Genomic DNA, 18318 nt, shown 5'->3' with positions numbered 1-18318 from the left:
TAAACAAGCTATAGAATTTAAGAAAAGAAATGTTGTAATATATATGTTAATGGGATAACCATTATATGGGTTCATGTAAGACTCTAAACATAACTCTAAAACTAAAAGACTAATGTAGGACTTATCCCACTGCATAATAACTTATTACCCTATATCTCTTAACAAAATGAAGCATAGAAAGTTGAAGAGCATGACTATATAGTTTCAAAAACCCAAGTACATGTGACTCATGAATAATAAAATTGCCAGAAAATCACATAAATTGTTTGCAAATAAAGAAAATCCTCAAGCTACAAGAACATTACCTAAAGATACGGATTTGGTAAATGGGGAGCTATTATTCACGTGATTCTCCTTAATCCATTTTTGAATCACAACCACCATACTGTCAACCTCTGTGAAAAATGATTCTGCCTGATTTGGCAACAAAGACGCCTCAGATTTTGAAACCTTAGCAATTTCACCAACTGCCTGATATCAAGTATTTAATAATCAGAAATATTTTTAAAAATAGTACAATTGTTATCTGAACATGATAACTCAGTCACTGTAAATTTTATATGGTAATAAGATAACCAAGGATTTGTTATAGAAAACAAAATGTGGCAAGAATCTCCATGTTGTACATGTACCGGACTTTCCATCAACCAACCTATAGCTTAGCCTACAACATGATTCAATGGGGGGTCTCTTGGCCGATGTTTATTCATTTACATCAGATATTGATAGCCAAATAAGGAGTCAAACGTAAGTTTTTATTAGACAAAATAGGAAACATGAATAGAGTGAGATTATCACAGCAAAATGAACTCTTGAAATGGAACTTAATTAAAATGCAATAACAATCTTTCTATTTTATGCTGACTAAGATTTATTTACATGATCCACCACTATTAAGTCTAATATTGCCTCGGTTTATACTGCTGATACATTCTATCAAGCAGAAAAATCCTAATAGTAATATCTAACACGAGATTTGAGATTTTAACAAATGGAGGTTTCATTTATAACAAATATATATATATATATATATATATATATATATATATATATATATATATATAACAAACACATTCTCAACTTAACATATTGAGTCACACTTCCGTGAGCCCCAGCACAACATACATTAATTCATCAACCAAATTTGTAATTTGTTTAGCTATATTTTTAAAATAAGTAAAATTATATTAGAAAAATTAGTTGTTAAAAAATAAATATATGGTTACTAGACAATAGTGAAGTGACATATGAGGTCAAATGGAACAAATTGTCAGAAGAATCAAAAATTTGGTCATAGAATTTTTACAGGCCAGATTTTTTTTAAATAAAATGATAAATATTAAATTTGAGAGGACCTAAAAAGTTCATATTCCAAGGAGTCATGGTATTTGTTTACAAAAGCTAGTACCAAAGAATCAAATTCTCAAGCATAGCTAGTTCCAAGGCATAAGTGAAATTCTCTTGGAGATTAATGTTCATGAGAGTATGAAGACCAAACTATGTATATAGGTGTTAGGTGTAGCCATTATATTGTCAAGTAGAAGTAGTATTCGGAGAAATATTTGAGCAATAGTATTCTTCCCCGAATCTAGTTATGAGTATCCACTACTCTTCGATTGAATATTATTTCCAACAAAGTGGTACCAAAGCTTGAATGCTGACCATGTTGTATTTTTCATCTATCATCTCACCAACAAGTATGGGAATTGGAGCATCGAAATGAAAGCTTTACTTAGATATCAAGATTTTGGAGATTATTGATAGAGGTTGAGTCATATTAAGATGAGCAAAATCTCACCACAAATCAAAGGACGATGAATGATCATTTGCGCTAGCAATTCCAAATAAGCTTGGGATATTCTCCAAAATCCATACCGCAAAAGTTGAAAAGGTGACTCCTCCAATCCTTGAGAATATAATTTCAAACATCAAAGATAAAGTTCAAGCTTATGCCAGACTATTGCACAAGGGTGTTAACTATTATAAACCAACCAAGAAGGAAATGTGAGGAACTAAAAGAAAGTGAGATCGTGGAGAAGATCCAACAATATTTCAACTGTTTTTTTTTTTACCATATTGTGGCAACTATGGAGGTTTCTAATAATATAAAAGGCATGAAGTTGGACGAACCAAGTTTCAAAATCTCAAGATGTATTGAAGTTTCAAACTTTAACTAGGATAATATTGTTCAGTACCATACCAATGTTTCAACGTATATTACTAGTGGAGGATTGGAGAGGGAAAGAGGAAGGAGATGATAAAGAAGAACAAGAAACCAACTATATACGTAGCTTTGGACTTTATATTTCATATGAAATAATAGTGTTGACATTATATTGTACAAGCAAAAGCTACCAAAAAAATATTATTGTAATTCATCTTGACACATTTTATAGCATGTCAAGAGATGTCAAATGTTAGTATGACACTCATTGACATAATTGGCATGACACGGGGTAGATTATCTATACAAGTACCATTGACTTTCAATAATTTATCAATAATTTATCAAACCATGGGATGAACTTAAAGGTTCCCTTCAAGCCCATGAGATTAGAATTAAAAAGAGAAAGGAAAAGCTATTAAGTAACTTTACAAAGCTTTCCATCAATGATAAAAAGAACCAATCATGATTATGGAAGAGGCCACAATGGAAATTTCAAGCATAGAACGTGATATTTACAACGGCAACGCAAAAAGTAACCACAATATTAGAAGAAGAAGTCAAAGAGGTAGGCATCAAAGGTCAAAGAGGCAAATTTTAATGTTTCAATTATAACAAATTTGACCATTATGCATTTGAATGTAGCAATAGTCAATCAAACCAAGTGCAAGAGAAAACCAACAATACTAAAAAAAATAGAGAATATTTGTTAGCACAAAAGGAGGAAGAAAACACCAATGCAATCTCATGGTACCTTGACTAAAAAGCAAATAAACATATAGGTCGATACCAAACTTTGAAAATTGGAACAAATTAGATTTTTAATCGATTAGCTCAAGATGTATTGGGGTTTTGTGTTAATGCCAAAGATGTATCAATCACATGAAGAGGTAGAGAAGAGGGAAGGAGAGAGAAGAAGAATCATTGCTCCATTTTGAGAAGTCATGAAAAAGTTGAGAAAGGCATCATGGAAGTCTAAGAGATAAGGATGAGAAGGGGAAACAAGCTAGAGGACACAAAAGTCATCTAAAAAGCATTCACTACCTCGTAGCCTTGCTAAGAAACTCTCATTGATAAGCCAAGAAGCCTTGATCGTTAAACTATGAACATACAAATGTTAGAACTTTCAACCTCCTCTACAGTTAGGCAATTTAAATGTTCTGATGAGTTAAGCAAAGAGTTTAAGTTAAGTTTTTTTATCTAATTTGTGTGTTAAGTTGCACACGATCTACCATATATATAGTTGACTTAGCAGGGTTAAGGTGTGATGGCTTAAGGTCCATAAAGATTGAAGACAAATGGCGTGAGCATCTGAGAGACTGTAGGACAAGTTCCATGGAAGTCAGAGAAGGATGGTGTGAACATCTGAGGGACCGCAGAACGAGTGCACCAAAGCATGGCAACCTAAGGAGGTGAATTACGTAAGGAAAAATGTGAACATCCGAGGGACATAGTTTGACAGAAGAAGACCTCAAGGTTTGGAAAAACCCGATATGAGTGAAATGACCAATACACATGGGATAAGGGTACATGACAAATTAGATAGACTCGACCGTATATGTGGTTGAAGTTAGGGGAATCAATCGACTAATGTTGAGATCTAGTTAACTGGTGGATGAAAAAACTACACCCAAGTGTTTTAATGTTTTATGGTTTAACCCATTAATTTATGGTTGTATATCGGTCGAGTAGTAGCTGAAAGAATCAATACCCCTAATTGTTCTAAGTTTGTGGTTTGACTAGTAAACTAGAAATTGAGGACTAGTCAACTAGTGATTTAATACCCCAAATTATTTGAAGTTTGTTCAGAGTTTAGCAAATGAACAAGATTTGTAACTCGACTAAGATTCATTTGACAGAGAACAAAATATTTTTTGGTCAACTAACGCAGTTGACTCAGCACCCAATGATCAACTGTCAAGTAATACTATAATGACCAATTCAAACACAATCAAAAACGAAAGCCTCAATGACAAGATTGGAATAAGGTACCATAGAGTAGTTGACTAGTGGATCACGAACAGTAGACTCATGGTTACGACATCAGCAAAATATAATTTGAGGAGAAGACTATAACAGGAGCTTGAGGGGTTGCGAGAAGAAAAATTAAAAGTGAAAATTGTGTTATTACTCTACAACATCCAAAGCTTCATTTTGTTTACCTTTCCTCGGTTTTCCCAAGAGTTATCCACCTAACAAATCATAGGCCGTGGAGTAGGAGTCTAAGGGTTGTCGATCCACATAAAATTAACTGAGCCTTCTAGTTTACGTTTATTTTTGTGTTCTTGTAATTTCAATTGCATATATTTGTCTAACAGAACAGTAACAACGCAAGAAGTGGTATTCACCCTCTTTACCACACTAACACTCGATCCAATAGCAAAGTCTTCAAGCAACGCCACAAAACCATTGTTATTGGATCTCATTAGGTTCAAGACCTCGATGCTAGTGAACTACATAGAAGCCCTCATCACATTGCAAAAACTTTATGGATCATGCTTGAGGTTATTGCTAACCTTTTCACATTGTCAAAAGACTCATGTGCCTGGGACATCACCATGATCGCAAGCAGAAGCTACGCAGGAGTGTTCCGAACGTTTCAAGCTTTTCCAAGTGTCGTTCACTTCAAAGAATGAAATGTTTCACTCCCACCAGCTAGCACAAAAATAAAATACAAAACCACAATGGACACAAGCATGGTTTGAAAACGTGTACTATGTCGATCAAAATAGTATAAACATATCATTCTGATAAATTACCAAAATACAATACTACTCAGTATAGAAAATATCTCCTTCCTCCTTTAACCTCCAGTCTATCACTAACAATCCGACATCAGGCATCGGAATGTCGGTACAATACCAAAACAGTATCGTCCAATCGAAGATTGAAACTCTAGTAGTGCTCGAGATTTTAAACCTTGGCACAAGCAAATGTTCATGGAGCTCAATGAATTGGTGACTGATTATGTTTCATTTAAAGATATTTCTAAGGATAAAATTCTCATTCAACATAGAAATAGAAGCCAACATCTTTTTTCTAATGCTTATTATGTGTCTAACTTAACAACAAATTCTTAGTCTTGGCAGACATGGATTATGATATGCAAATAAAAGATAGAGGGTTGTTTTTAAGGAAAACAAGTTTATTCAACATGTATCTATAACAAAGAAGTGTGTTTGTCTACAACATCACTCAATTTTTGTTTGTCAAATGTTTAACTAGTTGAATGTGTGATGACTCTTTGACTCAAGCATATATTATGATGTTTTAAAAGTTTTACTAAGCAAGAAGACCGTGGAGGGGTTGCCGCATTAATGTTCCTAATGAGATTTGTGAAGGATGTGTTCTTACTAGACATTCAAGGCAATCTTTTATGAATTAGTCTTTCAACCAAACAAAGGAGCCACTTTAATAAATTCAAACCAATATTTGCATGTCAATCACTCAAACCTCATTTGAATGTTGCTAATATTTTCTAGCATCTATTATCAACTTATGGTAGGAAAACATGGTTGTAGACGGAGAAACCAAAGTTTTGTCATTTATTCAAAGAATTCAAAGTTTTGGATGAGAACAAAAGTGGTTACAACATAAACATGATGAAAATCAAATCATGGAGGAAAATTTGCATCCAAGTAGTTTTAAGAATTTTACAGATTTCATAGCATAAAAAAGGCTATTAACAGCACCATACTCTCCACAACAAAATAGAGTCAAGGAGAGAAAGAAGTGAACCATACACAACATAGTTCCAAGTATGTTAAAAACTAAACACCTGCTGGAGGAGTTTTAGGATAAGGTCATCAACTATGCAGTTTATTTAATTAATAGATATTGACTAAGAACTGGGAAGCGAGAACTCTAATTCCCTGTTTACTTAGGAGGACGGAAAGAAAAACTAGAGAAAGTTTTCCCGAAGGAAAATTTTTCAGCATTTATTTCGTGAAAAATAATGAACAACTCATCCATTCCGTTGTTTAACTATTATAAAATAATGGATAGAGAATTGATCCACGGATTATTATTTTTATATTTTTTTTATCTGCCCAAATCGGGCAAAACCATTTTTGTATTATTTTTATATTTTTTTTATCTGCCCAAATCGGCAAAACGAACTTTCCTTTCTCCCTTGCTTTTTCATTTTTGTAACCACAGGGGCCTTGCATGGCCACCTCACACGCCCTGCACAACTGTATTTTTTTCTTCCCCCCTTTCCTTTTTTTTCTCTTCCTTTCCCTAGGGATTCTTTTCTTTTCTCTTCTTTTTCTTTTCTCTTCCTTTTCCCTAGGAATTTTTTCCACCTTGGATTCCTTTCCTTCCTCAATCCACACCTCAGAGTAAACAGAGCATAAAAGAAGCTTGGAGTATATACAAGCCAAGCATATTTCATGCATCTTCATCAGCTATAACACTAGATCTAAAGCATATAAACTTAATGGTCCAACGGAGAAGAAGATCATCATAAGTCTGAGATGTAAACTTTCTTGCAAATGGTACTTGGAATTGCAGTACCAACATAATAGAAGAATAAGAGCAAGTTATGGAGCAAGAATTGCCAACAATCCTATGTCCAGAATCTTCATCAAATGAAGATAATCCAATGCAATAAAATAAAAGCCAATAAGTGAGATTTATAAGAGATTATATGAGATGACGACTCCCCTTAGTCTCATTTTTCTTTTTATCAATGAGGATGTTGTTAGTTTTAAAGATGCAATCTTAGATGTTAGGTGATGAAAAGCTATGGATGAGGAGATGAAAGCCATAAAGAGGAATGAAACTTGGGATGTTACTCCTCTACCAAAAGACCATGAAATTGTTAGTGCAAATTGAGTTTAAATAGTCAAAAAGAATGTCAAAAGGAAAGTGGAAAACAATAAGGCATGACCAGTGGCAAAAGGCTACAAGCAACAAGCCGAAATTAACTACAAACACCCTTTTTCACTTGTTGCTCAAAGGAGAGAATTCGGTTAGTACTCTATTGTGACTCAAAACAAATAGTAAATTTTTTACTTGATGTGAACTTTGTGAAGTTGGTCTTTCTAATGGTTATTTGGAAGAAGAGATATTTGTTGAAAACCCATTAGAGGTCAAAAAGGGAGAAGAAAGTAAAGTTTTAAACCTAAAGAATTCACTGCTTAACGCAAACATATAGAGCATGGAATTCAAGGATTAAAGCATTCTTCAAGGTAATAGCTTTGTACAATGTTCACATGAGTATGCTCTCTATGTGAAAGACAAGGGTGAACAAATATTATTAATCTTTGTATAAGACCTTATCTTGATAAGGAAGTCTCCACAAATAATTAAAGAATTTAAGCAAGCCATGCTGAAGGCATAGAACTTTTATTCTACTTTCTTAGGTTAGAGGTCAAGAAACTTGAAGAAGGCATTTCTATTGGGCAAACGCACTATATGAAAATGAAGTACTCAAGAGGTACAAAATGAAGAATTGTAAACTAATTAGCACATCGGTTGATTGTGGAAGTAAATTATTCAATTTTGATGAAGGTAAGGTGATAGACCCCTACAATTTATAAAAAGTTAGCAAAATGCTTGAGATATTTGATTTGCACAAGACCTGTCATACTTTGTCATTGATTTAATGAGTCAGTTATTAGAGAAGCCGAAGGCAACACAATAGAAGGCAGTTAAGAGGATTGTATATGACATTCATGGTACTCTAAGCTACAATTTTACTTATTTTCTAATAATTTTCAACTTGTTGAATAGTTATATAGCAATTTTGATGGATACTTAGATGACTGAAAGAGCATTTCTGAAAGTTTTCTCTATCAATAATATGACATTTTAATGAATGTCAAAGATACCCTCTTGTGGAGTCAAGTATGTTGTAGTTTCTACTTGTGTTAGCCATACAATATGATTAAGAAGCTAATTGCATGAAATCAAGTTTGCCTATGATGAAACTACAAGAATTCGCAATGATCACAAATCGGCAATTCCTTTGGGAAAGAATCTGATTTATCATCAAAATAGCAAACACATTGATGTGAGCTTTTAATATGGGAACACGTGAAGAAGAATAATATGGAACTATTATATGTGAGGACATATGATCAAGTCATCAATATCTTTACTAAGGAGTTAATTTTTTCTTCAAAAAATTCAAGAATCTAACTTGGCATGAAAGGCGTAAGAGAAATTAAAGACAATTAAGTCTAAAAGGAGGAAATGCTGGGGAAAAAATGAAAATTTTAATTTTGAGAGTACCAAGTTCATTGTCCAAGGAGTCATGGAGATGAGTGAAATTCTCAATGAGATTAATATTCTTGGGAGAATAAAGATGGAAGTTTATATAGGTGTTGAGTACAACATGATGTAGTGTAGAGAGTACTAAAGTGTGTTTGCAGATATTTGAGCATTGTTTTTCTTCCACTAATTCAATTGTGAATGTCTACTACTCTTCATTGCATATTATTTCCAATAGGTTGTTTATTAAAAAAAAAGGAAAAAGAAGAAAAAAAATCCATATAGTTGCTTAATTGAAAGTTCATGCTACATTTGTTATAATCATGGTTTAAAATCTCGAGTCGTGCCGAGATTTCGGTCCTGAAGCAGAAATACAGTTCAATACTGTATCATACCGATATACTTTTGATATTTTTTAAATATAAATATATTAACTAAAAATAAAAAAAATTAATCTAAATATTTATAATAATAATAATTTATTTAATATACATATATTAAATTAACTGAATAATTTTATTAGACTTTAATTAAATCTATTTAAATTATCTCCAATATATCTAGGAATTGATTAAAATTATTAACCTAAGTTATTTAATTAAATCTAAGATAAAATTTTTACCCCTCCACGCTGTCAGAGACCGCAGGCCCGATTGACGCTTCCGGACTCGTCGCACTGGCCCAGGCGATGGGTCCGGACTCATCACCAAGCCCACGCAACGCATCCGGACTCATCGTCGAGCCCCCGCAACACGTCCAAACTCATCGCCGAGCCCCCGCGACATGTCCAAACTCATCGCCGAGCCCACGCAATGCATCTGGACACATCGCTAGGTCGGCATGCTTCCGAACTCATCGTCGGGCCCGCACGACGCGCACCAAAAACGTGCTTGTGTCGGTCTAGTCTGTGCGTAGAACGAGATGTTTCACCTATATCAGGTAAAACGGCTCGAGATATTAACTTATAACCTTAAAAAATTATGGTAAATTTAGCAAGTATCCCAAGATTTATCTTAGGCTCATATTGTGCTAAAATTTAACAACCATCCTTGAGTTTGACTTAAACTCATATATTGTTCTTGAGTTCATCACTCAGCTCATTGTTGTTCGAGTTCAGAGAAACAAGTAGTTTTTGAAAAATCTAAAATAACAAAGAAAATTTAGCCTAGATAAATAACGTGCTAATTGCAACAATTAAGCATCATTTGCAAGGCAACCAGACTAAAACTGACTGGGAAGCATATCAGGTTCAGTCAAGGTCACTGGAAGAAATAAATATATTCAATGAAATAAAAATAGCTAAATTTCTGTCATCTTCATATCTTAGTGTATCTTGGTTATTCAAAGATTCGGGAGGGTGTTCCTATCAAGCTATGGGTGAAATGATCAAAAAGAATCATTCAAATAGATTACTGAAATTTGATACTATGCGGCACCAAAATGATTATCATTTCATGTCAACACTCAACACCCCTTCGTATACTAAAATTAAAATAATATTGATCTTTTTTCTGTTGTAGTTTGTCTTTATACAAGATCATATCAAAATCGCAGCATTCCAGATCGAAAGCAAGCATTAAACTATATAGTTGTTATCATTTTCTTTTCCTTCATCTCTTTCCTCCTTCCACCTCTAATTTACTACTATCAAAACATCAACACAATATTGATATAGTATCGTTCCAGTCAAAGACACGAACACCAGCAAGGCTGAGATTTTGAACCTTGCTATGAGATGCAAGAATTTCAAATACACATAACAGTAAACCCCACCCAACACCCAAAATATAAGAAGGGACATTTTTAGGTTTTCAATTGTTTAAAATCAGAAGAAAAAAATTATATATTGTAACACCAAATAAACACCACCACCGAATAAAAAGCAAAATATGAAGCAGAAAGAAAAAAAATGTACTTGTTGTACAGGTTTCTAGTGCTAGCAAGCATAATGATGATCAAAAGAAAGGCAAACCTACCTTCAGAAATGGAATAGTTAAATTTGGGTGTTGATGCCTACCAAGTACCTCCAGCTCTGAGGAAATAGCTCGCATCTGTGCATGGACCATGCCACTTTACATTAAAATAAATAAAACAAAAAGCTGCTTAGTGTAATAAAAATGGCTTCTATTAAAAATAAAGAGTATGAGGAAGTCGGCAACAAAGTGGAGGCGTTTTGATCTAAATGGGTTTTGATGTAATCAGGTAAAAAGAATACTATTCCATGATGGCATCAACATCAGCATCTTCTTGACTTGACATAATGTCACCTGGACACCACATCAACCATTCAATAGCAGAAAGACAGAAACTTGACTACTAGAGTTACCACCAAATTGTGGATGTTGTACGAAATAACCATTGTGCCAGATTTGAAAACACATGCAAACATGGTGCTAAATCGATCAATTAACTATAATTTAAACTATGTTATCAAATTGTCAAACTTCTAACAAATCTGAAAATAATTCAATTGTTAAGTGGCCACTTGCAATTGTCAATGTATGTCTAGCTCATTGGTCAGTTGTTTTGTGTTTCAATTACCTCTTCTTATCCATCTAAGTTTGTTAAGAGTTTTGTTAAAGGTATTTCAAAATAAATATCATTGTTAAGAGAACTCGCTGAGTAATAAAAATCATGAAGTACATAATACTCTGAGATTTCAACAAGTGCCATAACACGATTTTTCAAGAACATGATAAATTTAATGTTAAATATTAATTTTTATAAAGGAAAATAATAATAATAATTTGAACCGGTAAAATATCAAATTAAAGTTTTTCTTAAAATCGACAAAATAAAATGAACTGAATCTGTTAGTGCAAGAAGCACTAGATCTTGCCTAGAGTTTCGATGTTTGACAATACACCTAGGTCTGGTCAGTTTGACCAAGGGTTGATCCAAACAGGACCTGATATTTGGATGTGTAGATGTGAGTGAAGTCTAGTCAGATGACTAGCGAGAAGTCCTAGTCGGTTATACTAGGCAGTGGAAGTCCTAATCTGAACGATTGGGCAAGGGAAGTCCTAATGAGTGAAGCTAGGCAAGAGAAAGTCCTGGTTTGGAGGATCAGGCGGAAGTCTTGGCAGAGTCGAAGCACCAGGTGAAGTTTGGATTGGTCTGGAGGACCGAATCGCAGCAGAAGTCTGGGCTGGTCTGGAGGACCGAGTCGCAGCAGAAGTCTGGGCTGATCTGGAGGATCGAGTCGCAGCAGAAGTCTGGGCTGATCAGAGAGGACCGAGCCGTAGCACAAATCCTGGCGGCTGAGGACAGAGCCGAGCAAAAGTCCAACAAGTCAGGAGGACTTGGTTGGCACAAATTCTCTCGAGTGGAGTGGATAAGGGCGCGTTCCTGGAGTGGAACAGTAGGCGTCAGACTAACCCAGGATTTCGATAGAAATATGAAGTTAAACCTACAAGGCGAAGTTAGACTCGCAAGGTAAGGTTTAGGTTCTTTGTTTGTTTGTATGTTTGTCTTGCAGGAACCAGGAACTGGAAGCAAGATGGAAGAAACAGAGGTAAAGCAAACAAAGACAGTTAAATCAAGCCCAGGGTCAACTTAGATCAAACCTAAGTCAAAGTGACTTAAGTCGACTTGAGGGAGTCGAGTCGACTTGAATGGATGGAGTCGACTTGAGATGGAAGTCAAGTCGACTTGAGCACCAGATAAGAGCCGCGGAAGCCAAGTCTAGATGCCACATCAGCTTCGAGTCGACTTGAATAGGAACTCGAGTCGACTTGAAGGTCAAGTCAGCCGCGGAGAAAGTGGATCGGGCTTACGTGGAGTCGACTCGAGATTGGCCCGAGTCGACTCGAGCAGGCTATAAAAGAAGGTGAACGTGCATGAACAAGATATCAATTGACAAGTCGTCTCCTTCATCTAGTGGCAGTTCTGAACACGAACGAGGCCAAGTTCTTGCAACCGGGGAAGATCCAGGAGGAGTGCGCGGCGCTCAGGACTTCCAGATCAGCGACCAAGAGTTTAATTTTGTTTTTACTGTCTTACTTTCTTGTTATCTTTATTGTTGTTTATTTTGAACTGTAAGACGGGTTTCTCCGCCTCCGAACAAGGTTCGGAAAGGAGACCACTAGTGGACGGGCGCCTCCTGTGCATAGGCCTTGGACGTACTAACCCTGGGGGGTTAGGAACCAAGTAAAATCCGCGTATCCCTGCATCTCTATTTAATTCCGCTGCAAGTGTTTTTGTTAGAAACGAACGAACGAGAAAAAGCGACAACACGCTATTCACCCCCCCCCCCCCCTCTAGCGTATTCCAGCGATCCTACAGAATCATTAAACATGAAATTTGGGCATCGTGTTGAAGTCAATTGGCTTTGGATTGAATCCATCATGTAAGCATTGAGATTTGGGTTACGTGGGTTCAAATCGAATTGGAGTTGGATTTGATTTGGTCAAGTTATGGCTAACCAAATTTTAAATAGGTAAAACCGGTTCAATTGGTTTGAAATGTATTAGGAAAATTTGAGAAATTCTTCTCTTTCCCTTGTGTTTTCTCTCCCACCCTGCATGCCCTGTGCCTTCCATGCGCCAACCTTTTCCCCTGACACCTCATTCTCTTTCTCCTTCTTCCTTCCCATTTCTTCTTTTTTTCCAGCACCAGAACTCCAGAACTGAGTGGCAGTTTCTTCTTCTTCCTTTCTTCCAGCCTCCAGCACTGCAACGCTTTTCTTCTCCTCCCAGCACCAAAAACAGCAAATCCTAAATCAGCCTCAGCAGATGGAAAGCAGATTACAGATGTTTTTCTCTCTTCCCTTCTCCCCAGCAACAATTCTTCCTTCCATCCATAGCAGCAGCCTTCGTCCTTTTTATTTTCAGCATGCAAGCAACAGATTCTTTTTTCCCTCCTCCTTCCATCCATCAACAGCAGTACCCTTCTTCTTCTCCAAGCCACCAATACCAGCAATCCCATCTTCCTCCTCCAAGCCACCAACACCAGCAATCCCTGCTGCCCTTTTTTCTAGCAACAGCAACAAACAGCAGGTTCTTCTTATTCTTCCAGTCCTCTCCCAGCCACTCATCACCGGAGCCAATCGCTGACATCCTCTTGAGAGAGGATAGTGGTTGCTGCTGCCAGTCACTGGAGCCACCATAGCCAAGAGGAAAAATGAAGCTGGCTACTTGACTTTCCTCATTTTCTGAATCCTTCAGTATCCTTAAATGAGATTACCGTTCGTACATTGGCCAAGCATTTAATATCAAAATAATAGTATGTTGATATCAAAAAATAATGGATTAGTTTGTACTAATTATGATTTGTTGTTTAGGTTCGATTAGCCGAGCGTTTCATATCAACAAAACACCTCCATTGTCTCGTCGGTCAAAGGAAAGTTGCAAGGTATATATTTTATGTTATTTTATTCAATTTCTATTTAGATTAGGTGTCTAATTTAGAAATAAATAAATAAATTTGTTATTCGATAATAATAGTTGTCGTATAGGAATTGGAAATATATCAAGGTAACAGGATCAAACTTTGAGTTTTAGATAATTTTCAAATTTTATATTATTATTATTGGATATTTATTTTTAGTTCTAAATTATTTTTGTATTGTGTATGTAGGTACAAGTTTGAGTAGAGCACATTGATTGCTTACACTATAGTTCCTTATGCATGAATAAATATATAAATGGATTATCCATACTTGTATAACTGTTTTCAAAAAAAAATAAAAATGGCGAAATGAGTCATACAATAATTGAGCCATTAATGGTTAAATAATTGATATTACTTCATATTTACATGTGGATTTCATCTGGGAACGATTGTTTCAAAAATTAAAATGGCATTCTGAATTATATTTGTCATTAGATTGTTTGACTTTCCATACTAGATGATGATCTAGATGTAGATATTTATATTTTTATAATGTATTGCTCTTTTCTGCTAACCCTATGATGATAATTAAATTAACATAATTTATATTAAGAAGTTGATTTAGGTTGGTCGTTCAGACTAACTAATAAAATGTGAACTCAGAATAGAATAATTGTTATAAAGCGAATTAAAAGTAAAATAATAAAGATATTAAATAGAGAAAAAAATACTAAAAAGTAAAAACTCTGAACCTAGTCTTATACCAGAGCACTTGACTGCTCAAAGGCTAGTGTGGTAGCAAGTGGTCACTCACGGTCAATATATACTTGCGTATTGGCGTTATCTTGTTGCATTCCATCGATGAAGGGACTTTTAGCCCATATGTCAGATGACATTATTGCTCTCTAAGGGTACTGATTCATCTACTTCTTAATTAATTTATCAAACTTATATCATTGGTGATATTTATACATAGTTGATACTATTAGTGATAGCCCTAGAACCAATTATGTAATAATTGACTAGGGACTTTGTATCATATTATGTTATTAATAAAGGGAAGGGTTTTTGGTTATTATACTTACTTTATGTTTGTGCCAAATAACTAAGTATAATAATATCTTTGTGTAGCTAGTTCTAATCTACATCATATCAATTATTTGAATCGATAGTGAGATGATGTAGAGAACTCTACTCTTAATCATTTCTAATCAAGCATTAATATTCAAGGACAATATTAATGCGTTGAGACTGACATGTAGGTCAACTGGATGACTTGATCTCACAAGTCATAGATATGGGATATCAAGTTGGCACATGGGTATACATTAGAGAATGTATACTGAATTGACCCGCCATGAGAAAGTTGCATGGATCGTTATATAAATGTCATAAACTTTCTCATGTGACTATTGGTATTGTAAAATAATAGGGAATCTTATTGTATTACAAGAAATAAGTCCCTATTTATACACGAATATAGGGACCTATTCTAAAAGAATTATTCTAGAAAAAAAATATTTATGCCTAAAAGAATATCTATCCCTAAATATTCTAACACTCCCTCTCAAGCTGGAGAATATAAATCATATATACCCAGCTTGTTACATATGTAGTCAATTCGAGGACCTCTCAATTACTTGATGAATATATCTGCTAGTTGATCCTGTGAGTTAACAAAACTAATAGATATTTCACCATATATGACTTTCTCTCTGACAAAATGACAGTCGACTTCAATATGCTTTGTCCTCTAATGAAAAACTGGATTCAAGGCGATATACATAACAGCTTAATTGTCACATATAAATAACATTTGTGTGACCTCTCCAAATCTTAACTTTTGAAGTAACTGTTTGAGCCATATAAGCTCTTGACTAGCTATAGCCATAGCTCAATATTCTGCCTCTGCACTGGATCTTGCCACAACATTCTGCTTTTTGCTTTTCCAAGAAATAAAGTTATCTCCGACAAATATATAAAACCCAGAAGTAGATTTCCTATCAATGGAAAATCCTGCCCAATCTGCATCAGAGTAGCCTACGACTCGAGTATGTCCTGTGTCTTCGTATAAAAGACCCTATCCTAGAGCGCCTCTAATATATCGGATAATGCGAGTCACAGCATCCCAATGTTCCTTGCATGGAGAGTTAAGAAACTGACTTACTACACTTACTGCAAATGAGATATCCGAACGAGTAACAGTAAGGTAGCTTAGTCTCCCTACTAATCGCCTGTATCGTTCAGGATCTGGAAGAGGCTCTCCCTGATTTGGCATGAGCTTGACATTAGGATCCAAGAGGGTGTCGACTGTCTTTGATTTTAACATGTCTGTTTCTTCTAGAATATCCATTGCATAATTCTTTTGGGATATGATAATTCCATCTTTGGACTATGCTACTTCTATCCACAAAAAAATATTTGAGTTTGCCGATAACTTTTGTCTGGAAATGTTTGAAAAGATGTTTCACCTGTGAAATCCCGAGATTATCACTACCTGTGATAACAATATCATCAACATAAACTACTAAGTAGATGCACCCAGAAGATAAGTGACGATAAAAGACAGAATAGTCAGTCTCACTCTGAGTCATGCCAAACTATTGAATTACAGTACTAAATCTACTGAACCATGCTCTGGGAAACTGCTTGAGATCATATAAAGATTTTCGCAGACGATATACAAGACCAGAAGACTCCTCCTAAGTAACAAAACACGGAGGTTGCTCCATGTAGACTTCCTCGACCAAGTCGCCATGTAAGAAAGCATTTTTTATGTCTAACTGATAAAGAGATCAATGTCGAATTGCAGCAATGAACAGGAATAAACGCACAGAAGACAACTTAGCAACAAGAGAAAAAGTGTCCCTATAATCCAATCCGAAGATCTGAGTATATCCTTTAGCAACGAGGCAAGCCTTAAACCGATCAACCTTTCCATCTGGACCAACCTTCACCGTATATACCTATCGACAACCGACAATTAACTTCCCTGACGGTAGAGAAACGAGGTCCCAAGTTCCGCTACTTTGTAAAGCACACATTTCATCGAACATAGCCTGTTTCCATCCTAAATGGGCAAAGACATCACCTGCAGTCTTCGGAAGAGAAACAGATGACAAGGAGGAAAGACAAGCAAAATAGGAAGGAGAAACACGATGATAACTCAAAGAAACATAATGAGGAGAAGGATTACGAATGGAACGCATACCTTTCCGAAGTGCAATGAGAATATCAAACTCAGGAGATGGGACCAGAGGACGAGGCGAAAGACTTGACTCCAAAGATGTGTTCATGGCAGTGTCAGTGGTGGGCGGTGGTAAAGCAGGACGAGAACAACGATGATAAACCTGCAATGGAGGAGATGTCTTCGGAGGTGACAGAGACTCCTCCGGAGGATAAAAGATAGTCATTGGTGCAAGCGTAGAAGAAGAAAACTCAGACGGAAATCCATTGGGCCCAAAAAATGAAACTGAATCAAAGAATGTGACATCAACAGAGATGAAGTAACGACGGAGAGTAGGGGAATAACACTTGTAACCTTTCTAAGACCGTGGGTACCCAAGGAAGACACATTTATGAGACCGGAGAGAGAGCATGAGCAAAACATATAAAACCAAAAACCTTAGGTGGTAAAGGATGAAGAGATCAATGAGGATAAAGAACATGATGAGGTATTTGACCTTGTAGAGTGAAGGAAGGCATGTGATTAATGAGATAGCATGCAGTAAGTACAGCGTCACCTCAAACTGAAGAGGAACATGAGAATGAAGAAAAAGAGTCTGAGTGGTCTCAAGAAGATGGCGATTCTTGCGTTCAGCAACTCCATTCTGTTGAAGGGTATGAGGACAAGACGTCCGATGCAACACACCATAAGACACCAAGAATGTCTGAAATAAAGTAGATAAATACTCACGTGCATTATCACTCTGCAAGGTTCGAACAGAAATACCAAATTGAGTTTTAATTTCATAGAAGAAAGATTGAAGAAAAGAGAAAACAACTCCGAACGATCCTTCATCAGATATAACCAAGTACAACGGAAAAAATCGTCTATAAAGGTAACAAAATATTATGACCCCAATGTAGAAGAAACACGACTTGGTCTCCAAACATCGGAATAAACCAAAGCAAAAGGAGACGTAGCCCGACTCACAATGCAAGGGCTTCCTTTGCCATCCTTACGAGTTGGAGGTTTGTTGTTGTTTCAAGAGACCAAAGTTGATGAGTCAATATGGTTGGAAAGAGGCACTGTCAAGACTTTGGCAGGGACACGAAGGAGAGTCGCTCAGATACTGTCCACGATAGCCTCTGTAGGGTTACCCAGGATATGATCACGAACATGAGAATAATCTGTGGGCAAACCATATAAAGTCAAAGACAAAAAAAATGTCTTCCAATTTTTAAGCTCTGCAATAGAAGTAGTCGCAGGTGGAAGCAGTTCATTGAAGTTACAAAGAAGACTAGACACCGAACCCAGATAAGTTAGCATAGAATCCTTAATCTAATGGGCACTGAGAATGGTCATGAGATCTTCACAAACTTGATAGTATCGCCGAGAGATATTTATAAAAAATTGTTGAGCCTGTGTCCAAACAGCTTTGCAT

The 18318-nt window shown here is 35.9% G+C and overlaps 1 protein-coding gene across 1 annotated transcript in view; it reads right to left on the bottom strand.

Annotated features, from left to right (window-relative positions):
• Positions 1-285: 285 nt before the first annotated feature.
• The window catches only part of LOC141813062 (uncharacterized), a 45127-nt gene continuing 27094 nt past the window's right edge, over positions 286-18318 (bottom strand). Inside the window, exons 13-14 of the mRNA XM_074700965.1 lie at positions 10357-10431; positions 286-471 (exon numbers count right to left, since the gene is read on the bottom strand). Coding sequence (XP_074557066.1) covers positions 286-471; positions 10357-10431 — 261 coding nt within the window. The remainder of the gene's footprint in view (positions 472-10356; positions 10432-18318) is intronic.

Source organism: Curcuma longa, chromosome 20 (genome assembly GCF_044706935.1).
Source record: "Curcuma longa cultivar G26 ecotype Majalengka, Jawa Barat chromosome 20, ITB_CL_G26_1.1, whole genome shotgun sequence".
Lineage (NCBI taxonomy): Eukaryota > Viridiplantae > Streptophyta > Magnoliopsida > Zingiberales > Zingiberaceae > Curcuma > Curcuma longa.
This window is presented reverse-complemented; position numbering and strand designations above follow the sequence as displayed.